Source organism: Neopsephotus bourkii, unplaced genomic scaffold (assembly GCF_033783945.1).
Source record: "Neopsephotus bourkii isolate Nb327-2 ecotype Australia unplaced genomic scaffold, CSIRO-AGI_Nbou_v1 NB_2, whole genome shotgun sequence".
Taxonomy (NCBI): Eukaryota; Metazoa; Chordata; class Aves; order Psittaciformes; family Psittacidae; genus Neopsephotus; species Neopsephotus bourkii.
In genome coordinates, this window is record NW_026900519.1 from 72,668 (window position 1) to 100,498 (window position 27,831).

Below are 27,831 nucleotides of genomic sequence, written 5' to 3' on the forward strand. Positions count from 1 at the left end.
CTCCCTCACTACCCAGCTGGCACCCTCAGTTTTGTGAGGCCCAGGGAGGGGGCGGGGGGGGGGCAAGGTGCACATTAAAGGAGGCTGAACTGGACGCGTCACTCTCTGCTCACAGTGGGGGGGACACACGGGGTCCGGGGGGGGGGGGCATGCTCTGGGGGGGGGTCTTTGCAGCCCCCCCTCACTGCAAAGGGGTTCCCGTGCTGTGAACCTTGGAGGGGGAGATGGGACGGACATGGGAGGCTCCAAACCTCCCCGTGAGCGCACTGAGGGAGCTTGCACCCCCCGACGTGCACTGGGGCAGGTGGTGGGGAGCTCATAGCAGCGGGTGGGGGAGTGGTGATGGGGCCGTGTTGAGGTCCCCGGGCTCCCCCTTTGCAAAGCCAAACGTGGTGCGGGGGCCCTGCAGAGGTGGGGGCAGGAAGCGGCCCCCGGTGGGGCTGTCCCGGAGCCGGGGCGGTTCCAGCCCCGCGGTGCGCCGGGGGTGGCGCATTGCTGTTAATGTTTAACGCCGGTGCCGGGCCGCGGTGGCCGCGGGACGTCGCGGTGACCCCCGGGGCCGGATCCCACCATGGAACGGGCAGGTAACAGCGGGGGGTGACAGCGGGGTCTGCCTGGAGCGGGCCCGGCGAGCATCCGCAGCGTCCGTGGTGGCGGTGGTGGTGGTGAGGGACCATTCCCCACCTGGAAGGGCTCGAGCGCATCCCTGCGCCCGCCCACCCTGGGTTTCCAGGCTGAAGCTCACAGCAGGGGAGGTGACATCCCCCCCTTTCAGTGGCCACTTTTAAGCTCCTGGTGAGCAATGGGGAAAGGGCAGCAGGGGCCGGGCAAACGGCCCCGCAGGGGAAACTGAGGCACACAAAAAGAGTTGGTAACAGCACGATCTGTGTGGTCTTGCCATGGGGTTTGGTGCCATCCCTGCTCATCTCAGGGCTTCTCCTCCAGTGGGGCTCAGCCCGGACACAGGGAAGCGAAGCAGACACCAGATGCACCCAGAGGACCCCCAGCACCCCAAGTCCCCTGGGAGCCAATGGCCGAGGAACCGGGTATGAAACCCTGAGGCTGGGCTAGGGGCATTTGGCTTCACCTCCATCAATCCCATCTGGGGGTTCGTGGGGGCTGGGGGCAACCTGGCTGCTCCCGACCATCCTCCTGGGGCTGGGGGACACTCCTGGCTCTCAACAGGCTCCTGTGATTCCTGTTCCTGGCAGCGGCAGCGGCAAACGCCAGCACCGTCACCCTCGGGGGGCTGCACCATGGCCCCCTCCTCACCAGCATCACCTGCCTGGCTGGGGCTCCTCTCATCATCCTCATCCTCCCGGCACCGCTCTGCCCGCCCCTCAGCCTCCTGCCGCTCCAGATGGGGAAGCACCGGGATGTCTTTGGAAGTCCTGCCCCCACCGGGAGCGGGGACAGCACGGGGTGATCCCCCCCTGCGCCCCCCACCAAGGCGCCCGTGCAGCCTCACCCCCATCCCTGGTGTCCTGAAGCCGCCGGCAGCCCGCACCCGGCGCGTCACCTTCCAGGATGAGGCGGTGGCATCAGGGAGACCCACAGAGAGCATCTCCTCTGGCAAGGGGCGGGAGGAGCCAGGGCCCAGCTCTGTCCCCCCCGGACCGGCACCTTGGCCACAAGCTCTCCCAGACTACGTGGTGTAAGCGACTCCCGTAGGGATGGGAATGGCCCCAAGACCCTGGGGAGCTGCAACACCCTGAGCCCTGTGCCCTCGTCGCCATGCAGAAGGTATCCGGTGATCCGCAGCTCCCAGCAGCGGGAAGGCTACAAGGGCGTCTTCCAGGATCAGCTGTGGGAATACACGGATCTGCTCTGGGAGATCCGCAGCACGCTCCCCAGGGAGCTGGAAGCCAGCAGCACTGGCAAGGCACCAGCAGCACAGTGGGCCCATTGGGTGTGTAGAGCTGGGACGTCTCTGCAGGGTGGGGATGATCTGGGAAGGTGGCAGTGGGCTGGGGGGGCTGGAGGGGACGTGTGGACGTGCAGGATCCTGCACCAGCAGTGCTCCAAGGGAAATGAAGGAGCAGGAGCTACCCCTGGGGTGAGGTTCTTACTCCCCAGCTCTGGTACCTCATTAGGGCCCTGCTCCATCAGGCCAAGCCCCCAGGGCTCCTGGATGTGTCTTTGCCCCACAGGATGGGAGCAGGACGGCCCATGTCTTGCATGAGTACGTGAGGAAGAAGGTAAACAGGGGAAGGGCTCATGATCTGCTCCTGCAAGCCCCATGGTGTTTCTCCCCATTCCCCACTGCTTGGGGGGTCCCCAGGGCACGGCAGGACCCTGGTGCCAGGGCATGGTGCCAGGTTCCTCCTGGCTGAGCACAGATCCATCAGGATTGGGCCTTCCTGGCCAAGCAGCAGCGCTGCGAGTACCTGAAGCAGAAGCTGACGCACATCAAGGCGCGGATCCAGGAGTACGACCGTGACCGCGCTGGAACCTTCTGAGCTTCCGCACTGACACCCTGGTACCGGCACCGGGACCCCAGGGGGGACCGCAGGGGCTGGGTGCTGGGGAGCGGGGTGATGATGCTGCCATTGCACCCACCTGGGCGCTGAGAGTGAATCCAGGGCTCCCCGTGCTGCTGGTTCCGGGGTCCTTTGGGTGCTCTGTGCTCTGAGCCCCAGGAACTGGGTAGGTGCTGCCTGTTCCTGTGTGGGATCCAAGCCCTGGCTGCACCCTGTGCGAGCTGGGGGGGTTGGGGGGGTGTGTGTAGAACTGGGTTTAATAAAGCACAATGATGCCTTCAGGGGGGTCTTGGTGCATCCCCAGCCCTGCACTCACAGGACCCCCAGAGGGCCCCAACCCGGGCTGCCGCCCCCCCCCCCCCCCATTTCGGGCTCCCCCTTATTCCACTCCGTGCACTTCCATCACCCTCCCGCGGGGCCGCAGCGCTGGAACCGGCGTCGGGAGCTGGGGGGCGGCCCCGGAGGCTCTGCCCCCCCCCCACCCCATCGCACCCCTCCCCGGAGGCGGAAGCCGGGGCCGGGCCGGGGCCGCTCTCCCGTCTCCCGCAGCGCCCGGCGCCGCTCCCGGCTGCCATTTTAAGGTGAACAAAGAGGCGGAGGCGCGGGCAGGTGAGCGGCTCCGTGTCCGACGGGACCCCGGGCACCGGCAGCGCGGGGCGGGCGCGTTCGCGGTACCGGAGGGCGCACGGGGGGGGGCCTCCCCGTTCCCCGCCGTGCACGGGGGGGGGGGGGGTCCTGCCTTCCCCCCTGCTCCTGCGCGCACCGCGGTGCCCACCGGGCTCCACACCGGGACCGCGGGCCCCATCAGCAGCCGCACCGGGGTCCCCACTGGTACCGGCGTTCTCAGCGGATCCCCACGGTACCGACACCGGGGTCTCCACCGGTACCGGGGTCCCCACTGACAACGACGTCCCCGGGGTCGTCACCGGGGTCTCCACTGGTACCGGGGCTCCCGCAGCCCTGGCGGGTGGAAGACGAGAGGCGGCGGCTCCCGGGGGTCGCTGTCCCTGCCCGATGCCCCCCAGCGGGGAAGGGGCGCCCAGAGCCCCCGGTCCCGTGTGCTCGGCACCGCCACCGGGGGTGCTTCGCGTCGCCGCGTCCCCAGTTACAGCCCCGGGAGTCTGAGACCCCGCGGTGGGGGGGTCCTCGCTGCTGCCATGCGCTCGGGAGGGGCCTCCGGGGCGGCGGGGCAGGGGCACCGGGACCCCCCGTGGCCGTGTTGGGGGAGCCGCTGTCCGAGCCCCCCGAAGCCCCCCCTTGCTGTGGGTCAGGGGGTGCCGCCCCCCAGCCCACCCCTAACCCAGGGGCCTCATCCTGCGCCGTCGGGGTTGAGTTTCTCCCAGGGATTCAGGTTTCTCCTGCTCCATGATGGGGTGTCTGGGTCGGGGGATCTCTGCACCGAGGGGGGTGTGAGTGTTTGCATCGATTTTAAGGGAAACCGCCCCCAAATCTGTGAAAGCACTTTGCTGCGTTTCGCTGGCGTGTTGCTAATATGTATTTCTTGTTGTTATTATTTAATCCAGTGGATCTGCTTACGGAGAGAGCCTCGGGGTTAGCACTGCCCTTGGGTAAGAGCTTTTCTGCTTTAATTAGACCTGGAACAATCCACTTCATTCACATGGGGTCTGGTGGTCGGGGAGTCGAGGGAGGGGCAGGGCTGGTGCGTGGAGCAGGGCTGGGCTGTCATTGGGCAACTCTGCTGGGTGATGCTGGCCGAGTCACTCCTCTCCTGCCTCAGTTTCCCCACGAGCCGCCCTGACTCCGGTGCTGCTGGGCACAGGCGGGTGTTGATGGTGCCGTTGGGCTGGTGACCGGGACCAAAGTCCCCATCGGGTGTGCAGACACCCATCAGTGCTGCCTTGCGCTGCCCCGGTGCACAGCCAGCTCCCACGGCTCCATCCATCTCCCCACCAGGCTCTTCTGAAGCATGAAGACCTACGACAGCCCCCCCACGGGCTACGGGCCCCCCACGGGCTACGGGCCCCCCACGGGCTACGGGTCCCCCATGGGTGATTATGGCAACGGTGCTCGCTCCCCCCCACCGGGCTCCTACTACATGGAGGACGTGCCGCAGCACTTCTACAAGTGGAGCTCGCCGCCCAGCGTGGTGCGGATCCTGGAGGTGGCCGTCATCCTGCTCTGCATCGCCATCTTCGCCTGCGTGGCCTCCACCCTGGCCTGGGAGTATGGCTATGGCTACGGTGGCCTCTATGGCAACAGCTTGGGGGGCTTCTATGGCTCCGGCTACTACGGCAGCGGATTGAACTATGGCTACGGCTACGGGAGCTACTACGGTGGCGTTACCAACCCCCGAACAGCCAACGGCTTCATGATCGCCATGGCCGTGCTGTGCTTCCTGGCACAGCTGGGGCTCTTCGTGGCCAGCATCAGCAAATCTCGCAGCTCCCGCTCCCGCCGCTTCTACCTGGTGGTGATCGTGGCTTGCACCGTGCTGGCCTTCCTCATGCTCATCGCCTCCATCATCTACGTCGTCGGCGTCAACCCCCAGGCGCAGATGACCGGCAGCTACTACTACAACCCCTTGCTTACCATGTGCAACCAGATCTACAGCAGTGGCTCGTACATGAACCAGTACCTCTACCACTACTGCACCGTGGACCCCCAGGAGGTGAGGAGGGGCCCCCCTCTTTCCTTGCTCTGCTTCAAAGGTGATGCGCAGGGAGGGCATTGGTGACCGCAGTCCTGCCCTTGGAATGGGTCCACAGCCAGGGGGGGTTCCTGTGATGTCTTCAGTGGGTTTGGTGGCTGTGGGGTGCAGGGGGAAACTGCTGGGACTCAACCCAGGCCTGGCCCTTTGCCACCAGGGAGTTTCAGGGAGGGGACGGGCTGTTGTCCCGACACAGAGCTGCTGTCTGGTACTTTGGTCTCCTGGGTTGTAAACGTGTTTGAGCAAGGCTGGGTGCTGGCTCCGGCTGCCAAGCAGGGTGCCAGCTCTCCCCAGGCACCCCCGATGCCTCCGGCTCGTCTCGGGAGCCCTAAAAGGTCAGTGGAGCAGCGTGAACCCTCAGAACCAAGCTCCTGAGCCCGGGTTTCGGCTGGGGTCAGCGGGGATGCTGCGTGGCAATGGGCTGGGACTGGCGCTGCCGGTTCCCATCTGGCCGGGCTGGCTGTGCCACATTCCTGTGTCCTGAGCATGGGGAGCTGAGGCGCCTGCACTGCTCCTGCTCCATGCAAAGGCCAAGTGTGGCCTAACTCATCCTCACCCAGCCCCGGTGCTGGTGCAGCTCCAGGGATGTGGCTCATGGGAAACCATCGGGGCGGGGATCCTGCTGCTCCTGAGCCCCAAACGTGTCCACTTCCCATGGGAAAATCTGGTGCCAAAAGCTCCTGAACCCAGGATGGGCTCCATCCTGGCTGCCCAGCACAGGGGGGTTCTGCCCCTCTGCTTCCACCATGGCAGGGGATCCAAGAGCAGGAAGATTTTGGGATGAGGGGAGCAATTCCCATTCAGCCCAGGGAGGAGCAGGTTCCTCAGACCCTGGGATGGGGTCTTCACAGCCCTCCCCTTCTCTGCACCCGTTCAGGCTGTGGCCATCGTCTGCGGGTTCCTCATCGTCATCCTGCTCTGCCTCATCTGCTTCTTCGCTCACAAGACACGGAGCAAGATCTGGAAGTACGGGAAGCAAAACATCTACTGGGACAAGGTGCCAGTGGTCCCAGAGGGTCCCAACGTGGAGGAGTGGGTGAGTCCCAGCGTGGGCTGGGGATGCTGTTGGGTACCTGGGGTAGGGTACCCTGTATGCCCCCATGAGCATCCTCCCTGCCCGCCCTTCCTCAGTGGGGGCTGAATGTGCACGGAGCAGTGTTGGGTTGGGGATCCTGGGGCTGTGCTAAGCCTGTGCCATTCCCTGTTCCCAGCCTGGACACGGCTTTGTGACTGGAGTCTCTTTGTGCCCAGCACTGGTGTGTTTGCTCCGGGTACGGTGTTATCGCTGCTGGTGCGCTGCTGTGCTTGGTGCTCACCAGGTCCCTCCCTGCCACCCTCTTTGGGTGCTGTGTCTTTTGCCAACTGGTTCCATTCCCCATTGGCACAATGAGGCTTTGAGCTGGACTCAAACTCCCTGAAAGACAAACAGGGTGGGATCTGATGGGCAGGATGCCAGGAGCGCAGTGCTGAGGCTCTGGGTCATAGAATCAGAGGGTGCTTTGGGTGGGAAGGGACCTTAAAGCTCCTTCAGCTCCAACCCCTGCCCTCAGCAAGGACCCCTTGGAGGTTGCTCCAAGCCCCTGTGTCCAACCTGGCCTTGAGCACTGCCAGGGATGGGGCAGCCACAGCTTCTCTGGGCACCCTGTGCCAGCGCCTCAGCACCCTCACAGGGAAGAGCTTCTGCCTAAGAGCTCAGCTCAGTCTCCCCTCGGGCAGGTTCAAGCCATTCCCCTTGGCCTGTCCCTACAGGCCCTTGCCCAAAGCCCCTCCCTGGGTTCCTTCCTCACCCCGTGCTTGGGGACAGCAGCCCTGAGTGGCTGCCCCACAACACCCTTTGGTTTCAGTCACAGCAATGATTAACTCTGCTCTATGTGGTTGTGCCACAGAGGACGCTGGGCCTTTGTGGTGCCCAGCCCGGCGCTGTTGGGGTTCCATGCTTGTGTTCCTGGGGTGGGGGAGCCTGGGGAGGCGCTGGTTCCAGCCGCACTGTTTCAGCCCCCCTGGCTACTGGGACATGCCCCATCCTGTCCTCCTCTTAGCTCCCAGAGCCGGTGTCTCTGCAGGGAGCCTGCAGGATCCATAGGGAAGGAGACCCCAGAGTACAGCCCTCAGGGTGCTGCCCAAGCCCTGTCCCCATCCCATCCCTGGGGTGACCTGGGCACTGGGTTTCCCACCAACACTTGAAAGCGGAGCTGGAGCTGAGCTCAGAGCTGCTTGCCCCGGTGCGTGTCCCTGCTGCAGCTCTCCTCCATTGTTCCTGCTGCAGTACCCCTTTTGTTCAGATTTATTTGTTTTTTCTCCATGTCCCTCCCTTGCAAAGCATTTCCTGGCTCACAGGGGGGGGAGCAGAGCCCGAGCACCCCCTCCCCTGCCCTTTGGGTTGTCCCCACTCTGCCCAACGCCACCACCCCATCGGTCACACGTCCCCGCTCGTGGGGATGCAGCAGTGGGAAGGCACCGGGGTGTGAAACCCTCCTGGGACACCTTGTTCCCTGTTTGTGGTTGGGACCGAGATAAAGGGGTGACCTTGGAGCAGGCGTGGGCCTGGTCCTGCTGTGGCACAGGGGCCTGGCTGTCCCCACGCCAGCTCCACCAGGCAGAGCGGGGACAGGGCCCCCAGTTAACTGCGGCTCCGTTAGTGGGAAACGCAGGAGGAAGCGACTCTGCCGGACGGAGCTGGCGGTGACGTCCCCAGGGCCACTGTCCCGGGCAGGGACCGGCTTCCGGCACAAACAACCCACAAAGGGCAGGAAGGAAGCGGGAGGAGGGACACGCGGACACCCCATGTCCTCCTTGAGGAGCCCTGGCCATGCTGGGGCAGCAGCGGGGGGCCTGGGGGCGCTGATGCTGATGAGGTGGGAACGCAGCCCCTGCAGAGCCTGGCGGGGTCACCCTGGGGGTGCAGAGCTGGGTGTCCATCCGTGACCGTGTCCCAGTGGGACTCCCCTGCGTGTGGCTTTGCTCACTGGGGTCTGTGGGCCCTTCTGCAGCCTCCCCCTTCCCAAATGATGCTCTATGGGGCTCCCCCATCCCTTGCCCCCCAGCTTTTTTGCTCTGCGGAGCTGTGTAAGACACCCCATTGCCGTGGCTTAATCCCCCTGCCGCAGCTGCTCCGGGGTTTCTGGGATGGATCCCGATGTCTCCATGTGCCACATCCCAAGTATCCCCCCCCATCCCATCCCATCCCGACACTCCCTGCTGCAGGTGAAGAACGTGGCGGATGGGACCAGCGTGCAGGATGAGACCGCCACGCTCGCCTACTCAGAGAAGCCAACGAGCCCGGTCACTGCGCTGCCCTACAGCCCCCCTGCATACAGCTACAGCCCCCAGGACAGGCTGTACCCCCCTGACACCTACAGCACCCACGGGTAAGCAGCCGCATGGGGAGCTTTGGGGTGCGGGGGGACCCTCAAGGTTGGACAGAGCCTTGGGTGACGTGGAACTGCATGAGCTGAAGATCCATTCCGTGGCCTGGGCACTGGCTGATGTCCCTGTGTCCCCTGCAGGGACCAGCTGGACAAGGGGCTCAGCCCCAGTGTGCCGGAGGAGAAGCCCAGCAGAGCCCCTGCGCGCCGGGGGCGCCGCCGCCGCCGCCACCCTGACCTGGAGGACTCCCAGTATGAGACTGACTACACCACAGCCGTGGAGTCCGGCGACGAGCGGGACCGGGAGCACTGGGAGAGGTAAGGCAGGAGCACCCCAAGCTCCGGAGCTGCCCCCTCCAGGGCCTGACCCTGCCCCTCTCTGCAGCCTCTACCCGCCCATCACCTCGGACAGCAGCCGGCAGAGGTACAAGCAGGAGTTCGACACGGACCTGAAGCGGTACCGGCAGCTCCGCGCTGAGGTGGACGGTGTCAGCGACCGCATCAACCAGCTCAGCAAAGAGATCGACAGCATCTCTGAGGACAGCCCCCAGTACCAGGTCTGTGGGAGCCACAGGGATGTTGCTGGGACACTGTGGGGAGGAAAGGGATGGATGCCGGGGAGCATCTGGGATGCTGCAGAGCACTGGGGGTGAATGCTGCAGGGCCTCAGGATGCTGTGGGGCACTAAGGATAGATGCTGTGGAGTATCTGGGATACTTCAGGGCATTGGTGGAGGATGCTGTGGGGCCTTGGGATACTTTGGGGTGTTAGGGATGCTGCAGGGAAGTCCTTGTTCCCATGGGAAGACCCTTGTGCTGGGCAGTTGTGACCCCCACCTCCTGCCTGTTCCCTTCACAGGATGTTGCAGAGGAGTACAACAGGCTGAAGGACCTACAGTGGGTGAGTGCAGGGAATCCTGGAATGGTTCGGGTAGAAGGGACCTTAAAGCTCCTCCAGCTCCAACCCCTGCCCCAGGCAGGGACCCCTTCCACTGGAGCAGCTTGCTCCAAGCCCCTGTGTCCGACCTGGCCTTGAGCACTGCCAGGGATGGGGCAGCCACAGCTCCTCCACTCACCCCATCCCAGTGTCCCACCACCCTCTTAGGGGAGAACTTCCAGCTCCAAACAGGGGAGCTGTTTCTGTGGGGCTGGGTTGGTGCAGTGCAGGTGGGGAAGGTGGAAGCTGTGTCCCCCCCTTCCCCTTGTCCCCCACCACTGAATCTGCTCCTGTGCTGCCTTCCAGAGCCCCGACTACCAGGCAAAGAAGCTTGAGACCAGAACCCTCCGCAACAAACTCTTCCACATCAAGCGGATGGTGAAAGCCTATGACAAGGTGCGGGGGTAGCCTGTGCCCCCCGCCCCAGCACCACCACCACAGGCTGGGCTTGAGGGGGCTCACCATCCACCTCCAAAGGGTTTCGGTGCCTTTTGTACCTTTTGTTTCTGTTGACAAAACCCAAAGCCCCCATTTGAAGCCACCCCGTGATGTTGGTGCCAAGGGTGCTGGAGCTGCTGGAGTGCCCCCTCCATGCTCCCCCCACTTTTGTGCCTTTGGGGCTGTGGGTCCCCTCCTGCTGCTGTAAATATGTCTGGGGGGGGGACAGGGTTTGCATCCCCTTCTGCCTCTGCCAGCACCAGGGTCTGGGTACCAAATGTGGCTGAAGCCCCACAGGGATGTGCTGGATGGAGCTGAGCATCCCTCAGTGGGGCTGTTGGGGGCAAAACCCCACATTCCCTGAGCCCCCCCTTTAGGCAGGGATCATCTTTTATAAGGAACTGGCTGAAACTGTGTAATTTTCTTTTTTAATATTAAATAAATTGTATCTATTGATTTTAAATCAGTGCTGGGGTGGAAGGGGCAGCGGGGGGGGGGGAGCACCTTGAGAGGGGAAAGACCAACCCACCCCCCCAAAACCTAGGTACAAACCTCTGTGCTGGCTCCTGCTTCCCTGATCCTGGTCTTCCCAACAGGATCCTTTGGGAGGAAAGGATCCTGTGTTGAACATCACCAAGAAGCCCCTGCAAAGCCCTGGTGTTTCCAAACCCCATCTCGTTTTAGGTGTCTTGTAGTGGCTTTGGTATGGGCGGGGGGGGGGGGCTCCATCTCCCCCATTACCCCAGGGTGCACCACAGCCTCGCAGCAGGATCAGCCCCTCTGTTGTAAGAAACATCTTTTATTGACTTCATTTGTTAAGTATCATTGAACAAGGGTTATATTTGCAGTGAATCAATCTAAACGACAACTCCTGCGGCTACTCCTGCCTCCAGCTCCTGAGCAGCAGAGCCCTGGGGGGTCACACACACACCCCCTCCCATGGCCTCTAATCCTGCACCCATGGGACCATGTGGGATCAGAGGCCATGGGGCATCTCCATCCTTCCAAGGTGGCTCTGCCCCCACAAGTCTCTTGCTCCACTATGGCTCAGCCCTGGGGACAAAGCCCCCCCCCCCCGCAGCAGCATCTCCCCTTTTGTCCCTTCCCAGTGTCTCCTTTCCTCCCGAAACTTGGCTTAAAAACTAACAATGAGGCCCAGGGATGTAGCAAGCATGGGGAGGGGGCTGCCGGCCCCCATCTCCCCCAGTGTGGGGATGGTGGGGGGGGCTGGATGTGGCCCAAGGGGTGGGTGAAGCACCAAGCGCGGCAGCAGCGAATGAGCCCTGCTTGATGCCTGGACCCCATCAGCCACCCCTGTGCCCCCAACCCCTCCCCATGCCCCAACAGTGGAGATGCTTCCATGGAAAGTGCTTGGGGGGGCGGAATTTGCACCAGGCACGGACAAGCCCAGCCCCCAAAATGCGGCTGCTCCAAGCTCAGTGTTTCAGTCCTTGAGGCTGGGCACGTGTTGCAGGGCACAGAAGGGGTTAAAATGACCCTTTTTCCATCACTACCAGCACTGGAGGGTGGGGAGGGCACACAGGGGGTCCCACAGCAGACAGCCCTGTGCCACCAGCGGACCCTCTGTGTCTGGCGGGTCCCACCCCCCATCATCCTCTGTCCAAGCCTCCCACCATCGCACATTCCGATTTGGAGGGGCAGCCAGTGAATGGTGTCCCCTTCCCTGGGCTCTGATGCAGGGCCAGAGCAAGGGACCAGCCCTGGGCGTCCTCCAAGGTCCCTGGGGGAGCTCCACTTCATGGGGTGCAGAAGAGTTCAGTGTCCAACGGCGGCAGCAGGGCCAGTACCTTCAGCTTTTAAGAGGACAACGCCGTGACCCCATTGCTTTTGGGGTGAGTGGCGCAGGGAGCAGCGCAGTTCGGGGCTCCCGGCGGATGGCACCATCTCAGGGCATGGCAGGAAATCTGGGTCCGGCTGTGGGGTGTCCGTCCCCTACTGCCCTGTCCCATAGGGCCAGTTGAAGGTGCTCCCGGACAGCAGCATGTCCCTGATTAGTGTTTCGATGGGCGTCTTCCCCACCAGCCTCATGAAGAAGAGCTGGGAGATGAGCGCGGCCGGCACGGCGCGGAGAGCCGGGAGCCGCAGCAGCAGCCGCCCGAAGCGCTGCGGTTGCGATGGGTACTGCGCCCGCACGTACTCCGTGAGGGCCACCTGAGCCTTCTCCTGCAAGCTCTCCACGTGCGCCGGGTCTGACAGGCCGCAGGCATCTGCAGGGGGTGGGATGGAGAAGGGTCAGTGATGGGAGCCCCCCCACCGATATCCACAGTGAGTCCCTCTCCTCAACCCACTGCCATGGCCACGCTCCTGCCCGCCTGCTCCTCACTGCATTAGGATGCTTCAAGAGCATGGCTTGGACCCCTCTGGCTGCAATGGGTTGCTGCAGGCTCATTCCCACCAGGAAGCACCAGGCACAGAGATAGCAAGCACGGATGGAGCAAGGGAGGGGGCTCCCCAAGATCCTCCCCCATGTATGGGGTGATACTTGTTTTCCTGCAGGTCTCGTTCTCATCGCCCTGGGAAAGCTCATCCCTGCACCCGGATGGACAAGCTGGGATGCTGCAAACCATGGTGGAGAAGTGCCAGGGCATGAGGACAAGGCCAGGTTGGACACAGGGGCTTGGAGCAAGCTGCTCCAGTGGAAGATGTCCCTGCCTGTGGCAGGGTTGGAACTGGTTGAGCTTTTAGGTCCCTTCCAACCCAAACCATTTTAGGACTCTATGATTCTCTGGAGCCCCAAAACCCAAGGAAATAGGGGGCAGATGCTCCCTGGGGAGGGGGCTCACCATGGGATCGTGGCTCCAACCTACCTGGCGTGAAGAGCGCGATGGCTTTGAGGCAGCTGTACTCGGCCGAATCCACCTGGAGCCGGTTGAGCTTCTCCACCTGATCCTGGAAGATGCGGATCTGGTCCATGAAGGAGACAACGCGGTCGGCCGACATGGGGGAGGCGTGGAAGCCGGCAGCAGCCAGCAGCGGGGCCATATGCAGCGGCAGCGCCGACTGCGCCGCATTGAGGACAAAGAGCTCGCTCCAGCTCAGCCGCAGCAGCGCCACTTGGTCGGAGACGGGCAGCTCTGGGAAGAAGGGAATGTTCCGGGCCCATTCCACTGTGCTGAAGAGGAGGCGCGCGGCCAGCTCGCAGATGTTGTCAATGCCCATGACGCTGCCCTGCTGCGCGTACTGCGAGCCATAGCGGGCGGCAGGGTAGGGCTCAGCCCGCAGGAGCTGCGAGATGAGCTCCGACACCGGCTGCCCATTGAAGTACTCCCCGCTGGGCAGCGTGTTGGGGCTGGTACTGGAGTGGCTGGGGGGGATCCGGCCCCGCTGCACGGCTGTGGGCAAGAAGAAGAGGTGTCTGCCTGCATCCCCCTGCCCCATGCAGGATGCTCCCACCACACTCCAGCATCCCAGGTGGACCTCTCATCCACCCCAAGAACAAGGGGCAGCTTTCAGGCTCCATGGGAGAAGGAGGTGGTGTGTGCCACCAGCTGCTCCCACCACGTTAATCCAGTTAACATCCCAGTGACTCACTAGTTACTCCCAGGGTGCCAGCACTGCGGCTCGGCCATGCCCTCGGTGCTGTGCCATGCCAAACTGGGTGTGACATCAGCACTATGGCCACCCCTGCCAGCTGCAGTTGCCACCCAAGGTCATCCCATGGTGGCAATCATTTATGTGCAACTAAAACATCCACCCTGGCAGCGTTGTTAACCCCAGGGCACTCCCCTTCCTAATTGCATTCAGGGAGAGCAATTTCTCAGCTCCACACACACACACCCCCACACCCCCCCCCATTAGCACCCACTATTTGCTCAGTCCCTAGTAATTAATTTATGGGCTGTTCATGAGCCACTTAAATGAGAGCTCTAAATCATGCTAAGAGGCAATAATGCCATCTCCACTCCTCTGGAAAGGAGGGAATTACTGTCCTGCTTCCAGTATCCTTCCTTCTTTGCTCCTCACATCAATGCCACCTGCTATGAGCAGAGCCCACGCCAAGCCCCGCTGCGGCTCAAGCATCTCCATCCCCACACATGCCACGGCACAGCCACATCCTGCCGCCGGGATTTGAGATGGGGGGGTAAAGCCTTCATCCCCTTTACAGCAGCATTTGGGGTTCACACCCCCAAGGCGAGGGGGAGCAAGGAAGCAGCCAGAGGATCAGTGTGGCTGCACGGGGACCTCCCCTGTGCCCAGGGCCGTCCTGGCTCCAGTGTGTCCCCTTATCAGCCCCAGCTTTTCCAAACAAACACCACCTGTGCTGCCCGCAGCGGCTGGGAAGCGAGGAGGGAGGGAAAAGACAAAGGGGGCAAAGGGGGGTTGGGGGGAGGGGGTTGCTGCTAATGGGGGTCGCAGAGAGGTGGGGAAGCAAAGCAAGCACTGGGAGCCCTCGGGAAGCTTCCCCATCACTGCGGCGCTGGCGTTACCTTCCTTCCTCATTCCCACGCGGAAGCACTTCTTCAAGCGGCAGTACTGGCATTGGTTGCGGTGGTGCTGGTCGATCTGGCAGTCGCGGTTGGACCTGGGGGCAGGAGCGGGATGAGGAGGTGCCGGTGAGGAACGATGCGATGCTGCTGCGGGGGGAGTCCCTGCACCCCCCTCCCCACCAGCTCAGGACAAAGCCCTTCGCCTCGGAGCGCGGCATCGGCCGTGGTTGTGCCACGGGCGCTCGCAGATGCTATGGAAACAGCGAGCTCCTACGGCAGGGGCTGCCCTTTCCCGTTGCCAGCGTTGACCTGGGCTGCAGGGAAGCTGGAGACACCCCCGGGGCTCCCCCCCTCGGCATGGGTGCTGGGCAGTGATGCTCTCGCACCCGGGCAGCACCGCCCCCCTCCCCCCCCGGGCCCACCACCAGACATGTGAGGAATTCCAACTATTTCCTACCGGGTGGGTGCTGAGCCTGAGCCCCCGGGTGTCCCCCACGGTGCTGGCCCACCCCAGTATCCTCCATGCGGTCTGGCCTCAATCAGACCCAGTGTGGGGTCTCACCAAGCACTCCTGTAGCCTGGGCAAAGAGCTGCAGGCACCGGGTAGCCCCGCACCACGCAGTGTGGCACCAGCCACCACCAAACCAGCCACCACAGCTCCTGAATGGCATCACCAGCATCCAACACCCCCCCTCCACCTCTGATTCCCAACATCTGCTGGTCCCCACGGTCCTCACACGGCCGAGGGGTGCAGCGAGGCACCGGTGACACCGGGCGCTTACATTCCACATCCCTTTTCCTGGGGAGGGAATCAGGAAACCAGGAATAAATGAAGGTGGTTTAAGCAGCACCAGGGCTGGGACACGTCCGGCAGCAGCTCAGACTCTGCCTGAGAGTCCTGACACGAATCTCCTCATCCCTACACGACTCCAGGGGCGAGCCAGGCAGGGATTCCCACCGCGCTCCGACCGGAATTAATTCACCCCGAACATCACCGCTGCGCTCCGCGCAGCCTAAAACGTGTTGCTGATAGAAAGTTATTCCAGCGGCGAGGCGATAGCGATCGCTCATCACCCCGACAGCTCACATCTTCATCAGTGCCGCAGCAAAAGCTGCCGGCACCGCGGCCAAAGCCTGCATTGGAGCCGGCTGACCCTCACTGTGGCCTCGGGGTACATTCCCAGCACCAGGAAACCCCGCTCCCCACAAACCCATGTCGGCTCCCGACAGCAGCTCACCCGCAGCCAAGTTTTCACACGGATAAGCTGCACCAACCTGCGAAGGGGTGAGAGCACAAAAGGCGTATACTGTGCTAATTATGTAATTAGAACGTGTAATTATTTAGTGCAAGAACTAAACTGAATCCAACTCACTTTTAATATTCAAATTAGAGCAATCTTGGCTTGATGCTGCTTTTGACTCGGTGAACAAAGCAGATGCCAGCACTGTCGGGGGAGCATTGTTCCCGGCCCCTCCAACACTTTACTCCCTACTTGGAAAACCTACGTTTCTCTATTGCACCAAAATCACTTCCCAGCACAAAGAGGAGGGGGAAAAAACCAAAACATTTGAAGTAGGTGCCCAAGGTGACAAGGACACGATAAAATCTGGGATGCTCATGGGTGAAGGCCCTCCAACACCCCTGCACCTAAGCAGCATCTGGGACACAGAGCCCATCCCTCATGCAGAGTGCCCCAAATTGGCCTTTCCTTTGTTCCAGGACAGTGGGATTTCTTAAGAGCCATGTGTATTCCCCATCTCCACATCAGCAGTCCCGAGCACTCGCCGGTGGATCCTGATGATCGGATGGGGAAACTGAGGCAGGGCTAGGGGTGATGCATACACTGCATCCGCACACGCTGCATCTGATGGGGAGGAGCAGGGGCAGCAAGAACCGACCCTTGCCCCACACTGGCAGCTCCAGGGTCTCACTCCACAGCCACGAGTGGCTCAAGCTGACGTCAGCCGGGACCCAGCAGCGCCGGTGCCAGGAGCTGCCGGGAGAGGAGGTGCTGTGCACGGGGGAGGATGAATCTAGGCCGCCCAAACGAGAGCAAGGCAGCTCAGAGCCGGCTTCTGCCGTAGCATCAGCGCTGCCCTTTCCCTTCCTGAGGCATCTCAGCACCACCAGATGAAGCTCAAAGCAGCCAGACCCTTCAGGTGGGAAGAAAGGGGGGTGGGTTCCCACGCCATCCTCCCAGCACCCTCCCTGGTTTAGCCAATACCACTGGAAATGCTCGCATGTGGATCCCGACTGGCAGCTGAGCCCCTAAATACACATTTCCGCCCTGTATACACCCCAAAACCAGGCCAAAGATGGGTTCCCCCACCAAGTGCCGGCCAGCCTGATGCTCATTCTGAGCCCAACTGGAACTCCGGAGTTATTTGCAGCTCAAAACTTTGCAGGGGTCATATCCTGGCCCTGATGGTGGGCCCGGATCTGCTGCAGCCCTTCTCCCCAGCACACCGCGCTCTTGACACCTCCGGTTAAATGACACTCGGTGCCGCACCGATGCTTCCTCCCGGTAGAGTGGCCGTGACTGGAGCAAGCCATGACCACGAATGGTGGTTAATGCCAGAGCAGAGCCAGGCAATGTTGAGGATCTGGGCACCGGCTGTGCCACAACACCCGTCCCTCGGGGATCCATCCCGGGACTGTGGATGCTTCGGGCACAACGGTGCTTATGTGAGGTACAGAGCACCGGGAGCCACTCCGTGGCCGCAGTGGGGCCCCTGTTAGTGCTGCAGCGGAGCCTGTGTGTGCTCCACAGCAGGGCCACTGCGGAGCCAGGCTGGGGACCTCCACCGGGGCCACCAGGCAGCCGCACCAGAGCCAGCACAGAGCCTGCACTGTGGGCCAGCGCGGAGCCACACCGAAGGCCACTGGGAAGCTGCATCGGGGGCCACACCGGGAAGCTGCCACCGTGCCAGGGCTCTGGCAGCCCGGGGTCCCCCCCGCATCCCTCCTCCGGTGCCTCCGTCCCTACCTGCAGGTGTAGCTGAGATTCCTGCGGATGCTGCGCTTGAAGAAGCTCTTGCAGCCCTCGCAGGTGAAGACCCCGTAGTGCTTCCCGCTGGACTTGTCCCCGCACACCACGCAGTCCACGGGCGCCCCGGCCCGCTCCTCCTCGCCGTGCTCCGCGTCGCTGCCGCCGCCCGCCGGGGACGCCTCCTCCTCCCCGCCGCCGCCGCCGTTGGGCTCGCCCCAGCCGCCGGCCACCATGGCCATGGCTCCGCGGCCCCGGGGCTCAGCGCCGGCCCCGCCGCCGCATGGAGCGGTGCGCGGCGCCCGGCGCCTCCCGGAACGAGTTGAGCAAGTTCTTTTCGGGGGGCGGCGGCCGGTTCGCGGTTTTTAGGGGGGGGGGGTTTGTTCCGCCCCCCCTCTTCGTCTATCCCAGGGCTTCCTCCTTTCCTTCCCCCCCCCCACCGTTAACGGGGGGGCCCCGCGGAAACTTTGCGGCGGCGGGAGCGGGGCGCGGCGCGGCGCATCCCCCCGCGGGGCGCGGCGGCTCCGGGCGCGGCGGCAGCCCCGGGGCTCGGCCGCATGCGGGGGCCGCCGTTGCCCGCCCCCGGTGGCTTCTCCGCTCCGCGGCACCGGCAGGGAAGGAGGAGGAGGAGGAGGAGGAGAAGGCGGCGCTGCCCCGGCCCGCCCTCGCCCCTACGGGCCCCGCAGCCGCCGCCGGTGCATGCAGCCCGGTCCCGCTCCGGGTCCGGCGGGACCCGCTCCGCCGAGCCCCGGGGCTCTCCCCGCCTCCCGCGAAAGAGCAAAGTTCAGCCGCTGCCGCGGTGGCCGCCCTGGATGCTCCTCCCCGTCCTCCTCCCCTTCCGCTCGCCGCCCGCCGGGTCCTGCCCCGGCCCCGGCCCCGGCCCCGCCGCGCCGGGCAGCCCCCCCTTCACTCCCCCGCCGAGCCGCTTCCCGGGGGGGGGACACACACAGGGACCAGGCGGGCACCGCTCCGCACCGCAGTCGGGAGCCGGGGCTGGGCACGGCTCGGGCTGGGCGGCTCCGCGGGCCGGTGGTACCGGTTGTGGCGGAGGCGGCTACGGCCTCGGTTGCGGTGCCGGGTGCGGGCACGGTGGAAGAGCCCGTTTGGGTACCGGAGGTGATTGGATGCGGCCCCCGCCATGGCCTTTGGGGAGCGGGGCGCTTCGCTGTGTGCCGGTTTGCCGGGCCGTGGCACTTAACCGGCTGCGATTATGGCTGCGGTTACGGCTGCGGCCCTTGGTCCCCACAGCAAGTGACCTCTAAGCTGCAGCGGTTGCGGCAAGGGCTGCCCTTGGGGACAAGGGACTGTGTCACCACATGGTGTGATGCCGCATGGGGCTGTGGATCGCGGGATGCCGGTGGGAAGTCATTCCCAGGCCTAGCCCATGTCCAAGCCGCCGGTGTTGGGAATCGCATCCTCTTGCCAGCAGCCCCAACGGGATCTTTAATTACAGCCAGCGGCACCAGGCTGCAGCTCCACGGCTCATGGGGGGGGCGCAAGGACTGGGGCTGTGCCCTTGGGGTGCTCTGGTGGCGCTGGGGGTCCCTCGGGCCCCATGGCTGAGGCCGGGTGGCTGCAGCCCTGTTTGTAATGCGGTTCATCAGGTCTGACCCGTATGGCCTCCCCGCAGGCTTCGGGTGCTGGCTCTGGGTGCTGGTGCTTCGTTAATTGTTAACCAAGAAACAAGCTTTGGGAAAGGTGCTTGACCCGGGAGCAGCCCTGTGGGACAGCCCTCCCTTTGCCTTCCACCTGTGGGACAAACCCTCCTCCTGGCTATGCCGTGGTGGCCCCAGTGGCTCCGGCACCACTCCGTTCCCCTTCACTTTGGGGGTGAAGTCCAGTGGGCACGGTGCAGAGATGGGATCCCCATGCACCCCTGTCCCATCTGCCCTGGTGTGCCCTTGGTGCAGGCCTATCCCCATGGGGCAACCCCAAGGATGCTGATGTTGATCAGAGCTGCCAGGACCTTTGTGGCATGTCATGGTGCCATCCTTGGCATTCCCAACCCACACACCAGGGCCAGCATCTCCACTGGGGAGAAGGGGAAGGCAAAGCAAAGCGGACGCATATAAAAAACCCCATGAAAAGGGAGCTGGGGTGCAGCAGAGGTGGATGGATTACAGCTTTGGCCATAAATAAACCTCCATTTCCTCCTGCCTGGAGGGATCTCTGCTCACCAGGTACCTGCTAATGCAGCCACACCAAGATGCCCAGCAAGGGCAATGCCACAGGGGCTGCTGTGGTTGGGAAGCCAGAGCTGGCTGGGAAGGGGCTGGGCTGGAGGAGTGGGGGGGGTCCGTTCTGGGCAGGGGGGGTCCCCCCCACCTGCAGCCAGCCCTGCTTCTCCTTTCTCTTGTGTCAGGCTGTGATTTATGGCCCTTTCCCTGCCCCGCTCCTGCCTCCTGCCCCCTGCAAAAAATAATAATCCAGGAACAAAGGAGGAAATTGGATCTTCTCCCCCGCATGGCTCCGGCCCCGCGCTGGGAACCGGCCTTGTTTTGACGTCGGTGTCCACCCGGAGAAGGCGTTTGATCTCCGGAGGAATTCCTCCTTCCCCGTGCTGCTCCACTGCCTCCGCTGCACAAAAGGGCCCCCGGGAGCTGCCACCGCATTTTGTGCCGCCCCGGTGCCCCCAGGGAAGAGTCCGGCGCGGTGGAGGCGCCGCCGGGGCTCCGTGAGGATTCCGGGGTCAGAGCCGGCTGCGGTGTTGGGGTATGGGTGGCGGTGATGATCCTCCTTTGGGCTGGAGGGTGATTGAGCAACCCCTGCCAAAGTGTGCCTGGTTCATGGCTGTGCCAGCAGCACCAAAAAGCCAGATCCCAGCAGTACCAGCCCTGACCCCATTTCTCCTCCATCCTGGTTCCCAGCCCTCCAGGCCATGGGGCAGCCATTCCCTCTGCCAACCGGGGGGGGTTAGATGGACACCACCGCACCCCTCTGTGCCCCCATGAGGACCCACACCTCTGAAGTGAGCAGGATCTGTCTCCGCTGTGCCCTGGAGGATGCTGAGGCCCAACCCCGCTCCTCAGTGCCTCATTCCTGAGGCCGGCTCCTGCCGCGGGCGTGTGTGGACGTGCTGAGGGCAGGCGGGAGCTGTGCTGGACCCACAGAGGGGTGAAGGCCCCCCATGGCCGGGGGGCGTCCTGATGGTCCCAACCTTGCAGGGCCCAACCACGGCTGCGCTGCTGTCAGCGAAGGACAAAGGGAGGCCAGGGCCGGTGGTGCCACTGCTCCTCGGATCCCTGGGCAGGGCTGTCGCACACCCCACAGCACAGCCCTGCGCCCCACGGCTGCCCCACAGCGCGGCACACAGAGTGCCCATGCAGCACGCACAGCTCTGCCGTGTGCTCACACGTGTGCAGGGGACAGGCAGCAGGGTGCACACACGTGTGTGGGGTCACTGCATGCACACGCGGGGATCTCTCTCCCTATGGAGGGGTGGTTTCACACACCCCACACTCCCCCCCCCGGTGCTGCAGGTTTGCTCCCAGCCCTGCACTGAGGCAAAGGGAGATGTGACCCCCCCTTGCTCCCCCCGAGGGCTGCTCCCTGCCCTGCATTCCCGGGATATCAGATCCCACGCCCCAGGCCCCGCTGGATGCTCACTCCCTGGGGGACAGGGATCACCTCCCACCTCCCTCATCCCATCGCTCCTGCCTCCCTCCCCACGATCCCAGGGGGTGGGGTGCAGCCCCACACTGGGCCATGCTACCAGGGGGTGCCAGGGGGTTACTGCAGCCGCGACAGAGGGGAAACTGAGGCAGGGAGCGGGCTGGAATGGTGAAGTCATGAACTGGGATGTGGAGCCCTCCCAGGGGAGCTGCAGGTTTCTGGGTGTAGTGACAGTGGGGTGACAGTGGGGAAAGCAGGGGGGGGTCTCACCAGCCTGCACCATGCTGGGCCATGCTACATCGTGCTGCACTGTGCCAGACCTCATCGTGCCGTGCTTAGCTGTGCCATGCTGCACCATACCGTACCATGCTGTGCTGTGCCATGCCATGCTGCACCGTGCCAAGCCATCCCGTGCCGTGCCAGCAGCGCAGGCAGCACAGCTCTGGGACCCCCATCCACAGCCGGGATCACCCCATCCCCACTGGTGCCTCTGGGAGTCCAGGTCAAGCCCTGGAGTCAGGGGGGGGACCCCTCAAGCGGGTCCCAGCTGCCTTCTCCTCCTCCTCCCGGCACCCAGCGCTGGGGCTGCCCCGGCTGCCCTGGCCCTTTCATGCAGCTCTCGCAGAGCCTGACCCCGCACAAAGCCCCCGGGAGCCGATTTGAATCTGAAAAGGGGTCTGAGAGCAGAGCCCTGACCTTCAACCCGCGGGTCAGCCCCTCCACGCCACCGGGACCCCCCTACGGAGCCGGGCACGAGAGGGGGCAGCAGGGACAGGGGCTGGAGCAGCACAGGCAGCCCCCCAAATCAGTGGTTGGGATGCTGGGAATTGCCCATTGAACCAGCCCCTGTCCCCGCTTCAGAGGGGTGCTGTGATGAGGGGATGGGGGCAGAGGCACGGGCAGCTCGGAGGGGTGAGCTGCATCCCCACTTCCCTCCATCCCTGTGTCACTGCATCCCCACATCCCTTCATCCCTGTATCCCTCCACCTCCATCACTTCAGCCCTGCCCTGCAGCCCTGCAGCCCTGTGTCATTGCAGCACCATCCTGCATCCCTCCATTCCTGCATCTCCACATTATTGCATCCCTGCCCTGCAGCCCTCTCTCTGCCCTCTCCATTGCCACAGCTCTGGATATTGATCCACTGAGCCTTGAACTCTGCTGCAGGATCTCTCTGGGGAGCTGCAGGCCCCATTTGAGCCTATGTAAACCTCCGTGCCTCAGTTTCCCTTCTGCTCACATTGTGTCTGTGCCCCTGCCCATCCACCCACTGGAAACCCGTGCTCAACCCAGCTCTGCTATCCAAGCCCTCAGTGTTCCAGGGTTCCGGCTGCTGGATTCAACCCCACTGTCGCCCACCCCCATCGCAGTGAGGATGCCCCTGGCGGGGGGTCACTGCTCCTCTTCCCTCCTGAATATGCATGGCCCCGCCGCCACGGCCACTGCCGTCACCTTTGATCCCACGTCAGGGGCAACGAAACGGCTTCATCTGTGCCGGGAGACAGCGGGGACAGTGCAGGATGGTGGGGGGGTGGTCGCCCTTTGTTCCCGGGATGAGCTAAGCTCCGGGTCCGGCTGCCTGAGCCCCTCCAAACGCAACCCCCCCAGAACCTGCACCACGGTGGGGGCGGTTGAGCCATGAGCATCAGTGGTTTATTCTCCGTGGGGATACAGCGGGGTCCTGCCGGCACGGGGGGGTCTCTGGGGGTCTCTAGATGCAGGTCTCGCTGCCGGCCGTGCCCTGCTCCAGGCTGTGCAGCCTGCGGGTGAGCGCCTGCATCTGCCGGGCGTGCTGCCTGCGCAGGGCCCCCGCCTGCCCCTCCAGCCGCCGCAGCTGAGCCGCCTGCTTCCGCCGGGCGCCGCGGTACGCCAGGGCCAGCGCGCTGCGGGCACCGGCACCGCGCTCAGCACCGCACCGGGCACCGCGCTCAGCACTGCACCATGCACCGCACTGAACATCTCACCGCGCTCAGCACCGCGCCGGGCAGTGCACAGCGTCCAGCACTGCACCACGCACCACACTGAGCACCGCACCGGGCAGTGCACAGCGCCCAGCACCGCGCTCAGCACCGCACTGAACACCGCACTGAGCACTGCACCGGGCACCGCGCTCAGCACTGCACTGAGCACTGCACCACGCACCGCACCGGGCACCGCGCTCAGCACTGCACCACGCACCGCACCGAACATCTCACTGCGCTCAGCACCGCACCAGGCACTGCGCTCAGCACCGCACTGAGCACCGCACAGGGTACCGCACTGAGCACTGCACCGGGCACCGCGCTCAGCACCGCACTGAGCACCGCACCGAACACCTCACTGCGCTCAGCACCGCACTGAGCACCGCACCGAACACCTCACTGCGCTCAGCACCGCACTGAGCACCGCACCGAACACCTCACTGCGCTCAGCACCGCACTGAGCACCGCACCGGGCACCACGCTCAGCACCGCACTGAGCACCGCACCGGGCACCACCGCTCAGCACCGCACTGAGCACCGCACCGAGCACCACGCTCAGCACCGCACTGAGCACCGCACCGGGCACCACGCTCAGCACCGCACTGAGCACCGCACCGAACATCTCACTGCGCTCAGCACCGCACTGAGCACTGCACCGGGCACCACGCTCAGCACTGCACCGGGCACCGCACCAGGCACCGCACTCAGCACCGCACTGAGCACCGCACCGAACATCTCACTGCACTCAGCACCGCACCGAGCACCGCACCACTCTCAGCACCGCACTCGGCACCGCCGAGCACCACACTGCCACCGCACTGCACCCACACCATGCTCAGCACCGCACCGAGGGGACTGTGACTGGGGGACCCAGGTTTGGGGTGTGCAGGAAGAAACAGCTCTTGGGGTGTGCAGGAGGGGGAGATACGCTAGGGGTGTGCAATGTGGGACCATGTTTCTAAGGTGTGCAAAGGACAGGATGTGCAACATGGGACCATGGTTTGGGGTGTGCAAATTGGGAATGTGCTTTTGGAGTGAGTGCAGGAAGGGACTGGGTATCAGGGATGTGCAAGATGGGACCATGCTTTGGGGGTGTGCAATATGGGACTGCAGTTTTGGGATGTGCAAGGTGGGACTGTGCTTTTAGGGGATGCAGGAAGAAGGGATTGTGGAGGTAGGAACCACACACTGTGGATGTGCAAGAAGGGTTCTGGAGCAAGCAGGGGGTGATGTGCAAGCAGGACATGCAGGAAGGCACTTAGGGGTGTACGAGGTGATGTTGCACCTAGCACATGCCCGGTGGGGAGCCTCGTGCCTACCTGTGAGCATGGAAGAGGTCTGCGGTGACGGTGCCACACTGTGCCTGCTGCGCGCGGCTGATGGCACTGCTCTCCTCCAGGGCACGCACCAGGGCCTGTGCTCGGGCACGCAGCTCCTCCGTCCTGGGGGACATCCCCATGTCTGGCACGTCCCTGAGCCTGGCACTGCTCACCATGGCATGGCCAGGGAGGGCTCTTACCGGGTCATGGTACGAAGCAGCTCTTCACCCATCCTCGCCGGGCCCGGAGGGTGCTGGGGAGCCTCTGCTCCCACCCAGCCACTTTGGGCATCCTGCAGAAGCCGGATGTGGGTCCCATCTGTGGGGAGAGCTCCAGCCCCTGGGGAAGGTCCCCATGGGGAGATGGGAGCAGTCCTCACCTCCTTGCTGCTGCTGGAGCTTCTGGGGGGTTGGCCAAACCCCTCATCCTTCTCCCACTGCAGGTGCTGGAGCACCAGGTGCAATGCAGCCTCCTGCGGGCCCTGCGCAGCCGCCAGCACCTCCAGGCCTCGCTTTTCCCTCTCCATCAGCTGCAACTGCATCTTCAGGTCAGCCATGGCCTCCTGGCAGGGCAGCAGCACCAGCACTAGGATGGGGAAACTGAGGCACGGCTCCATTCCCTCTTGCTGTGCATCACCCCCTGCCCTTCCCACAGCTCTATGGCTCAGACCATAGAATCATGGAATGGTTTGGGTTGGAAAAGACCTTAAGATCATCCAGTTCCAACCCACTACCATGGGCAGGGATGTCTTACACTAGACCATGTCACCCAACCTGGCCTTAAACATTGTCAGGGATGGAGCATTTACCACTTCTCTGGGCACCCTGTGCCAGCGCCTCAGCACCCTCACAGGGGAGAGCTTCTGCCTTATCTCCAACCTGATCTTCCCCTGGTTAAGTTTAAACCCGTCACCCCTTGTCCTGTCACTACAGTCCCAGATGAAAAGTCTCTCTCCCATATCACTGTAGCCCCCTTCAGACACTGGAAGCTGCTCTGAGGTCTCCACGCAGCTTCTCTGCAGAGAGCTGGGAAGAGACCCATGCTCAGCCCCACAGCATCCCACCTTGAGCATCGCCAGCTCCTGCAGCAGCTCTGCTTTCTCTGGCCGCCTCCAGCCGGGCAGCTGCGCCCGGGCTTCCTGCAGCACCCTCTCTGCGCGGGCCCGGCTCTCCTGGCTGCGGTGGGTGCTGCCGGGTGCTGGGGGGTCCTGCAGAGAGGCCTCCACGGCCGCCTGCTCGGTGCGCAGCTGGCGGATGTGCTCACGCAGGGCCCCCTCCTCCAAGCCGCGCGGTGCTGGGGTGCTGCGGGATGAGGGTGCTGGTGTGGGTGGGCACAGGGGAGACGGTGCCACCCTGGGCACAGCCCAGCACTGCTCCGCTCTCGTTCTGGTACCTCTGCAGCGCGGTGGAGCTGCTCTCCCCGCTCTCTTCCTGCCCATCCGGCTCCGCTCGGCCCTGGAGCTGTGGCCCCTCCGCTGGTGTGGGGCTGGACGCCCATCCATGCCCCGGGCTTTGCTGCCCCACGGCTCCTAAGCATGAGGCAGGCAGTGGTCATGTCCCTCTTCGGTGTATATACTCACGGGGACTGTGCTGGGGGCTAGGGTCCCCCAGCATCGATCCTGCATCCCCCTGATAACCACATGCATCTGCCCAGCATCCTAACAACAACTTCCGTGCATCCCCTTAATGTCTCCCTGCATCTCCTAAATATCTCCCTGCATTACCCTTCGATATCTCCCTGCATCCTCTCCGCATCCCCCCAACATCCTCCTGACACCATTCAGCACCCCTTGTGCATGCCTGCTGCATCCCTCCCACATCACCTCTTCACCCCCCGACATTCCCCACTGTCCCTCGCACATCTCCCCACCATGCTCCCCATGAACTCCCCAGCTCCCCCCAACCCTGCAGCCCACCAGTTGTCACTCACCCCCCTGGGCCCCATACTCCTCCCGGCGCACCTTTGCCCACGTCAGGTCAAGGAGGGCGGCGTAGGCCCCCCCGCAGCGCTCGCTGCAGGGAGAGGGGCTCAGTGTGGCACCGCGGGCTGTGTCCCCGCCGTGTCCCCATGTCCCCACAGTCCCCACCTGCAGCGCAGGGCCAGGCGCAGCGCGGTGCTGCAGGACTCGTGCTGCCCCAGCACCATGCTGAGCAGCTCCGCGTCGTTCTTGCAGTCCTGCAGCGCGGCCGCCAGCTCCCGGTTCGTCTCCTGCAGCCTCGCCAGGGACCTGGCACCCACCGTTAACCGCGGCCCGTGCCTCGGTTTCCCCCCCAGTGAGGAGCTGGGGACACACTCACCCTTGTAGCTGCTGCACCCGCTCCTCCTGCTCTCGGCTGGGACCCTCCGAGGGTTTCGGGGAGAGGGGGCTGTGGGGCTGAGCATCCTCACTGCACTGGGGCAAGTCCTGCAGAGGGGACAGGCAGAGCCCGGCACCGGGACAGGCACCGAGACAGGAACCGGGACAGGAGGAGCGCGGCACCGGGGCGGGCTCCACCGTGCACTCACCTGGGGTTCCCTGCGCACCGGGGGGCTGCCGAGCCCGGCGGTGTCACTCCCGGAGCCCCCCGGCTCCTCCAGCCTGGACAGAGCATCCCGCAAGTCGCGAACCTGCGCCACGCACCGGGCTGAGCCCCGGGGGCTGACCCAGGGCCTTGCCCCCGCCCTCCCCGTGCCCACGGCGCCCACCTTGAGCTGCAGCCGGTCGCGCTCCCCGCGCAGCACCCGCAGCGCCGCCGTGGCCCGGCTCAGCTCCTCCTCGCGGTGTCCCAGGGCTGCCCGCAGCGCCGCGTTCCTCGATGCCGCCGCCGCCACCGCCGCCTCCTCTGCCGCTCCCTCCTCCGGAGCCCGTCCCATCGCCGGCCCCGCGCGGCCCGGGCTCCGCTCCAGCTCCTCCAGGCTCTGGGGATCCAGGGGCCGGTCAGGCAGTGCCTGTTCCCCTGGCGGCTGGGCTGACCATGCTGCTGGGGCTCACCTTGGCCGCTCGTGCCCACTCTTTGCTGGGCACAGGCCGCACCAGTGCGTGCTGGTGCTGGTGCCGGTGCCGGTGCCGGGAGAACACGGTGCGTTCCAGCGAGCTCACGACGTGCTGCAGATCCGCGAAGAGGTCGGGGCTGTGGGCTGGGGAGAGGGGTACGGGGTGAGGTCCCTGCAGCATGGCCCAGCATGGCGCGCACGGTGCACTCACCTCCCGGACCCGTGGCGGTACCGAGCCTGCCATCGAGGCGGTGCTGCTGCGGGCTGGCAGTGGGGAGGCTGGTGGTGCCCTCCCAGCCCTCCTCAACCTCCCTGCAGGGTGAAGAGCACAAGCGGGATGCACCAGGGCAGCGCCACGTCCCAGTGCCCCATGGCCGCAGCGTTCTGGTACCTGCTGGTGCGGCACTGGAGCTGCTCTGCTCTGCGGTGCAGCTGGGCCACTGTAGCCAGCAGCCCGGCGATGCGCTCCTCATAGCGGAGGATGCCCTCAATGTCCTCTGCCGTGTTCTCACCACCCTCGTCCTTTTTCTCCTCTTCTTCTTCTTCTCCATCTGCAGGCTGTGGGGGCTGCAGGAGTGTCCGTCGGTCCATCCATCCATCCTTCTGTCCATCCATCCGTCCGTCCATCCATCCATCCGTCCATCCA

The 27,831-nt window shown here is 64.3% G+C and overlaps 4 protein-coding genes across 5 annotated transcripts; 2 read left to right on the plus strand and 2 right to left on the minus strand.

The window, feature by feature from the left end:
• The first annotated feature begins 473 nt into the window (after nucleotides 1-473).
• On the plus strand, nucleotides 474-2,694 carry OCEL1 (occludin/ELL domain containing 1). Of its 2 annotated transcripts, none has more exons than XM_061345221.1 (6): nucleotides 474-584; nucleotides 946-1,046; nucleotides 1,212-1,654; nucleotides 1,741-1,909; nucleotides 2,094-2,198; nucleotides 2,340-2,694. In XM_061345221.1, exons 1-6 carry the CDS (start codon nucleotides 572-574, stop codon nucleotides 2,457-2,459), a joined length of 951 nt encoding a protein of 316 aa, XP_061201205.1. In that variant the 5' UTR covers nucleotides 474-571; the 3' UTR covers nucleotides 2,460-2,694. The 2 variants fall into 2 exon arrangements, with proteins under 2 accessions (XP_061201205.1, XP_061200393.1); XM_061344409.1 differs by having other exon boundaries at nucleotides 2,373-2,694.
• A 293-nt stretch (nucleotides 2,695-2,987) lies between these two features.
• OCLN (occludin) lies at nucleotides 2,988-10,350 on the plus strand. Its single transcript, XM_061378010.1, has 9 exons — nucleotides 2,988-3,089; nucleotides 4,004-4,048; nucleotides 4,395-5,109; nucleotides 6,026-6,184; nucleotides 8,353-8,516; nucleotides 8,655-8,831; nucleotides 8,899-9,070; nucleotides 9,372-9,413; nucleotides 9,756-10,350. The coding sequence occupies exons 3-9, from the start codon at nucleotides 4,408-4,410 to the stop codon at nucleotides 9,855-9,857; spliced, it is 1,518 nt and encodes a 505-aa protein (XP_061233994.1). The 5' UTR covers nucleotides 2,988-3,089; nucleotides 4,004-4,048; nucleotides 4,395-4,407; the 3' UTR covers nucleotides 9,858-10,350.
• A 1,130-nt stretch (nucleotides 10,351-11,480) lies between these two features.
• On the minus strand, nucleotides 11,481-18,137 carry NR2F6 (nuclear receptor subfamily 2 group F member 6). The gene is made up of 4 exons (XM_061379243.1): nucleotides 17,323-18,137; nucleotides 14,336-14,430; nucleotides 12,716-13,240; nucleotides 11,481-12,115 (listed from the first exon to the last, which is right to left on the minus strand). Exons 1-4 carry the CDS (start codon nucleotides 17,562-17,564, stop codon nucleotides 11,841-11,843), a joined length of 1,137 nt encoding a protein of 378 aa, XP_061235227.1. The 5' UTR covers nucleotides 17,565-18,137; the 3' UTR covers nucleotides 11,481-11,840.
• Nucleotides 18,138-22,469: 4,332 nt separating this feature from the next.
• On the minus strand, nucleotides 22,470-27,824 carry USHBP1 (USH1 protein network component harmonin binding protein 1). The gene is made up of 14 exons (XM_061373568.1): nucleotides 27,577-27,824; nucleotides 27,418-27,497; nucleotides 27,184-27,329; nucleotides 26,898-27,110; nucleotides 26,718-26,819; nucleotides 26,510-26,616; nucleotides 26,299-26,439; nucleotides 26,142-26,224; nucleotides 25,605-25,740; nucleotides 25,276-25,513; nucleotides 24,592-24,774; nucleotides 24,413-24,504; nucleotides 24,213-24,335; nucleotides 22,470-22,815 (listed from the first exon to the last, which is right to left on the minus strand). The coding sequence occupies exons 1-14, from the start codon at nucleotides 27,810-27,812 to the stop codon at nucleotides 22,644-22,646; spliced, it is 2,052 nt and encodes a 683-aa protein (XP_061229552.1). The 5' UTR covers nucleotides 27,813-27,824; the 3' UTR covers nucleotides 22,470-22,643.
• Between the last annotated feature and the right edge of the window lie 7 nt (nucleotides 27,825-27,831).

Excerpts from the sequence above, each read along its gene's own strand:
- OCEL1 (XM_061345221.1), top strand. Across the intron at positions 1,047-1,211 it reads GCCAATGGCCGAGGAACCGG|CGGCAGCGGCAAACGCCAGC; the intron begins GTATGAAACCCT and ends TGTTCCTGGCAG. Across the intron at positions 1,655-1,740 it reads GCTCTCCCAGACTACGTGGT|AAGGTATCCGGTGATCCGCA; the intron begins GTAAGCGACTCC and ends GTCGCCATGCAG.
- OCLN (XM_061378010.1), top strand. The coding sequence starts at position 4,408 with ATGAAGACCTACGACAGCCCCCCCACGGGCTACGGGCCCCCCACGGGC. Across the intron at positions 5,110-6,025 it reads GCACCGTGGACCCCCAGGAG|GCTGTGGCCATCGTCTGCGG; the intron begins GTGAGGAGGGGC and ends GCACCCGTTCAG. Across the intron at positions 6,185-8,352 it reads GTCCCAACGTGGAGGAGTGG|GTGAAGAACGTGGCGGATGG; the intron begins GTGAGTCCCAGC and ends TCCCTGCTGCAG.
- NR2F6 (XM_061379243.1), bottom strand. The coding sequence starts at position 17,564 with ATGGCCATGGTGGCCGGCGGCTGGGGCGAGCCCAACGGCGGCGGCGGC. Across the intron at positions 13,241-14,335 it reads CGTGGGAATGAGGAAGGAAG|CCGTGCAGCGGGGCCGGATC; the intron begins GTAACGCCAGCG and ends TCTTGCCCACAG. Across the intron at positions 12,116-12,715 it reads CATCGCGCTCTTCACGCCAG|ATGCCTGCGGCCTGTCAGAC; the intron begins GTAGGTTGGAGC and ends CACCCCCTGCAG.
- USHBP1 (XM_061373568.1), bottom strand. The coding sequence starts at position 27,812 with ATGGACGGACGGATGGATGGACAGAAGGATGGATGGATGGACCGACGG. Across the intron at positions 26,820-26,897 it reads GCGACCGGCTGCAGCTCAAG|GTTCGCGACTTGCGGGATGC; the intron begins GTGGGCGCCGTG and ends TGCGTGGCGCAG. Across the intron at positions 26,617-26,717 it reads CGGTGCGCAGGGAACCCCAG|GACTTGCCCCAGTGCAGTGA; the intron begins GTGAGTGCACGG and ends TCCCCTCTGCAG.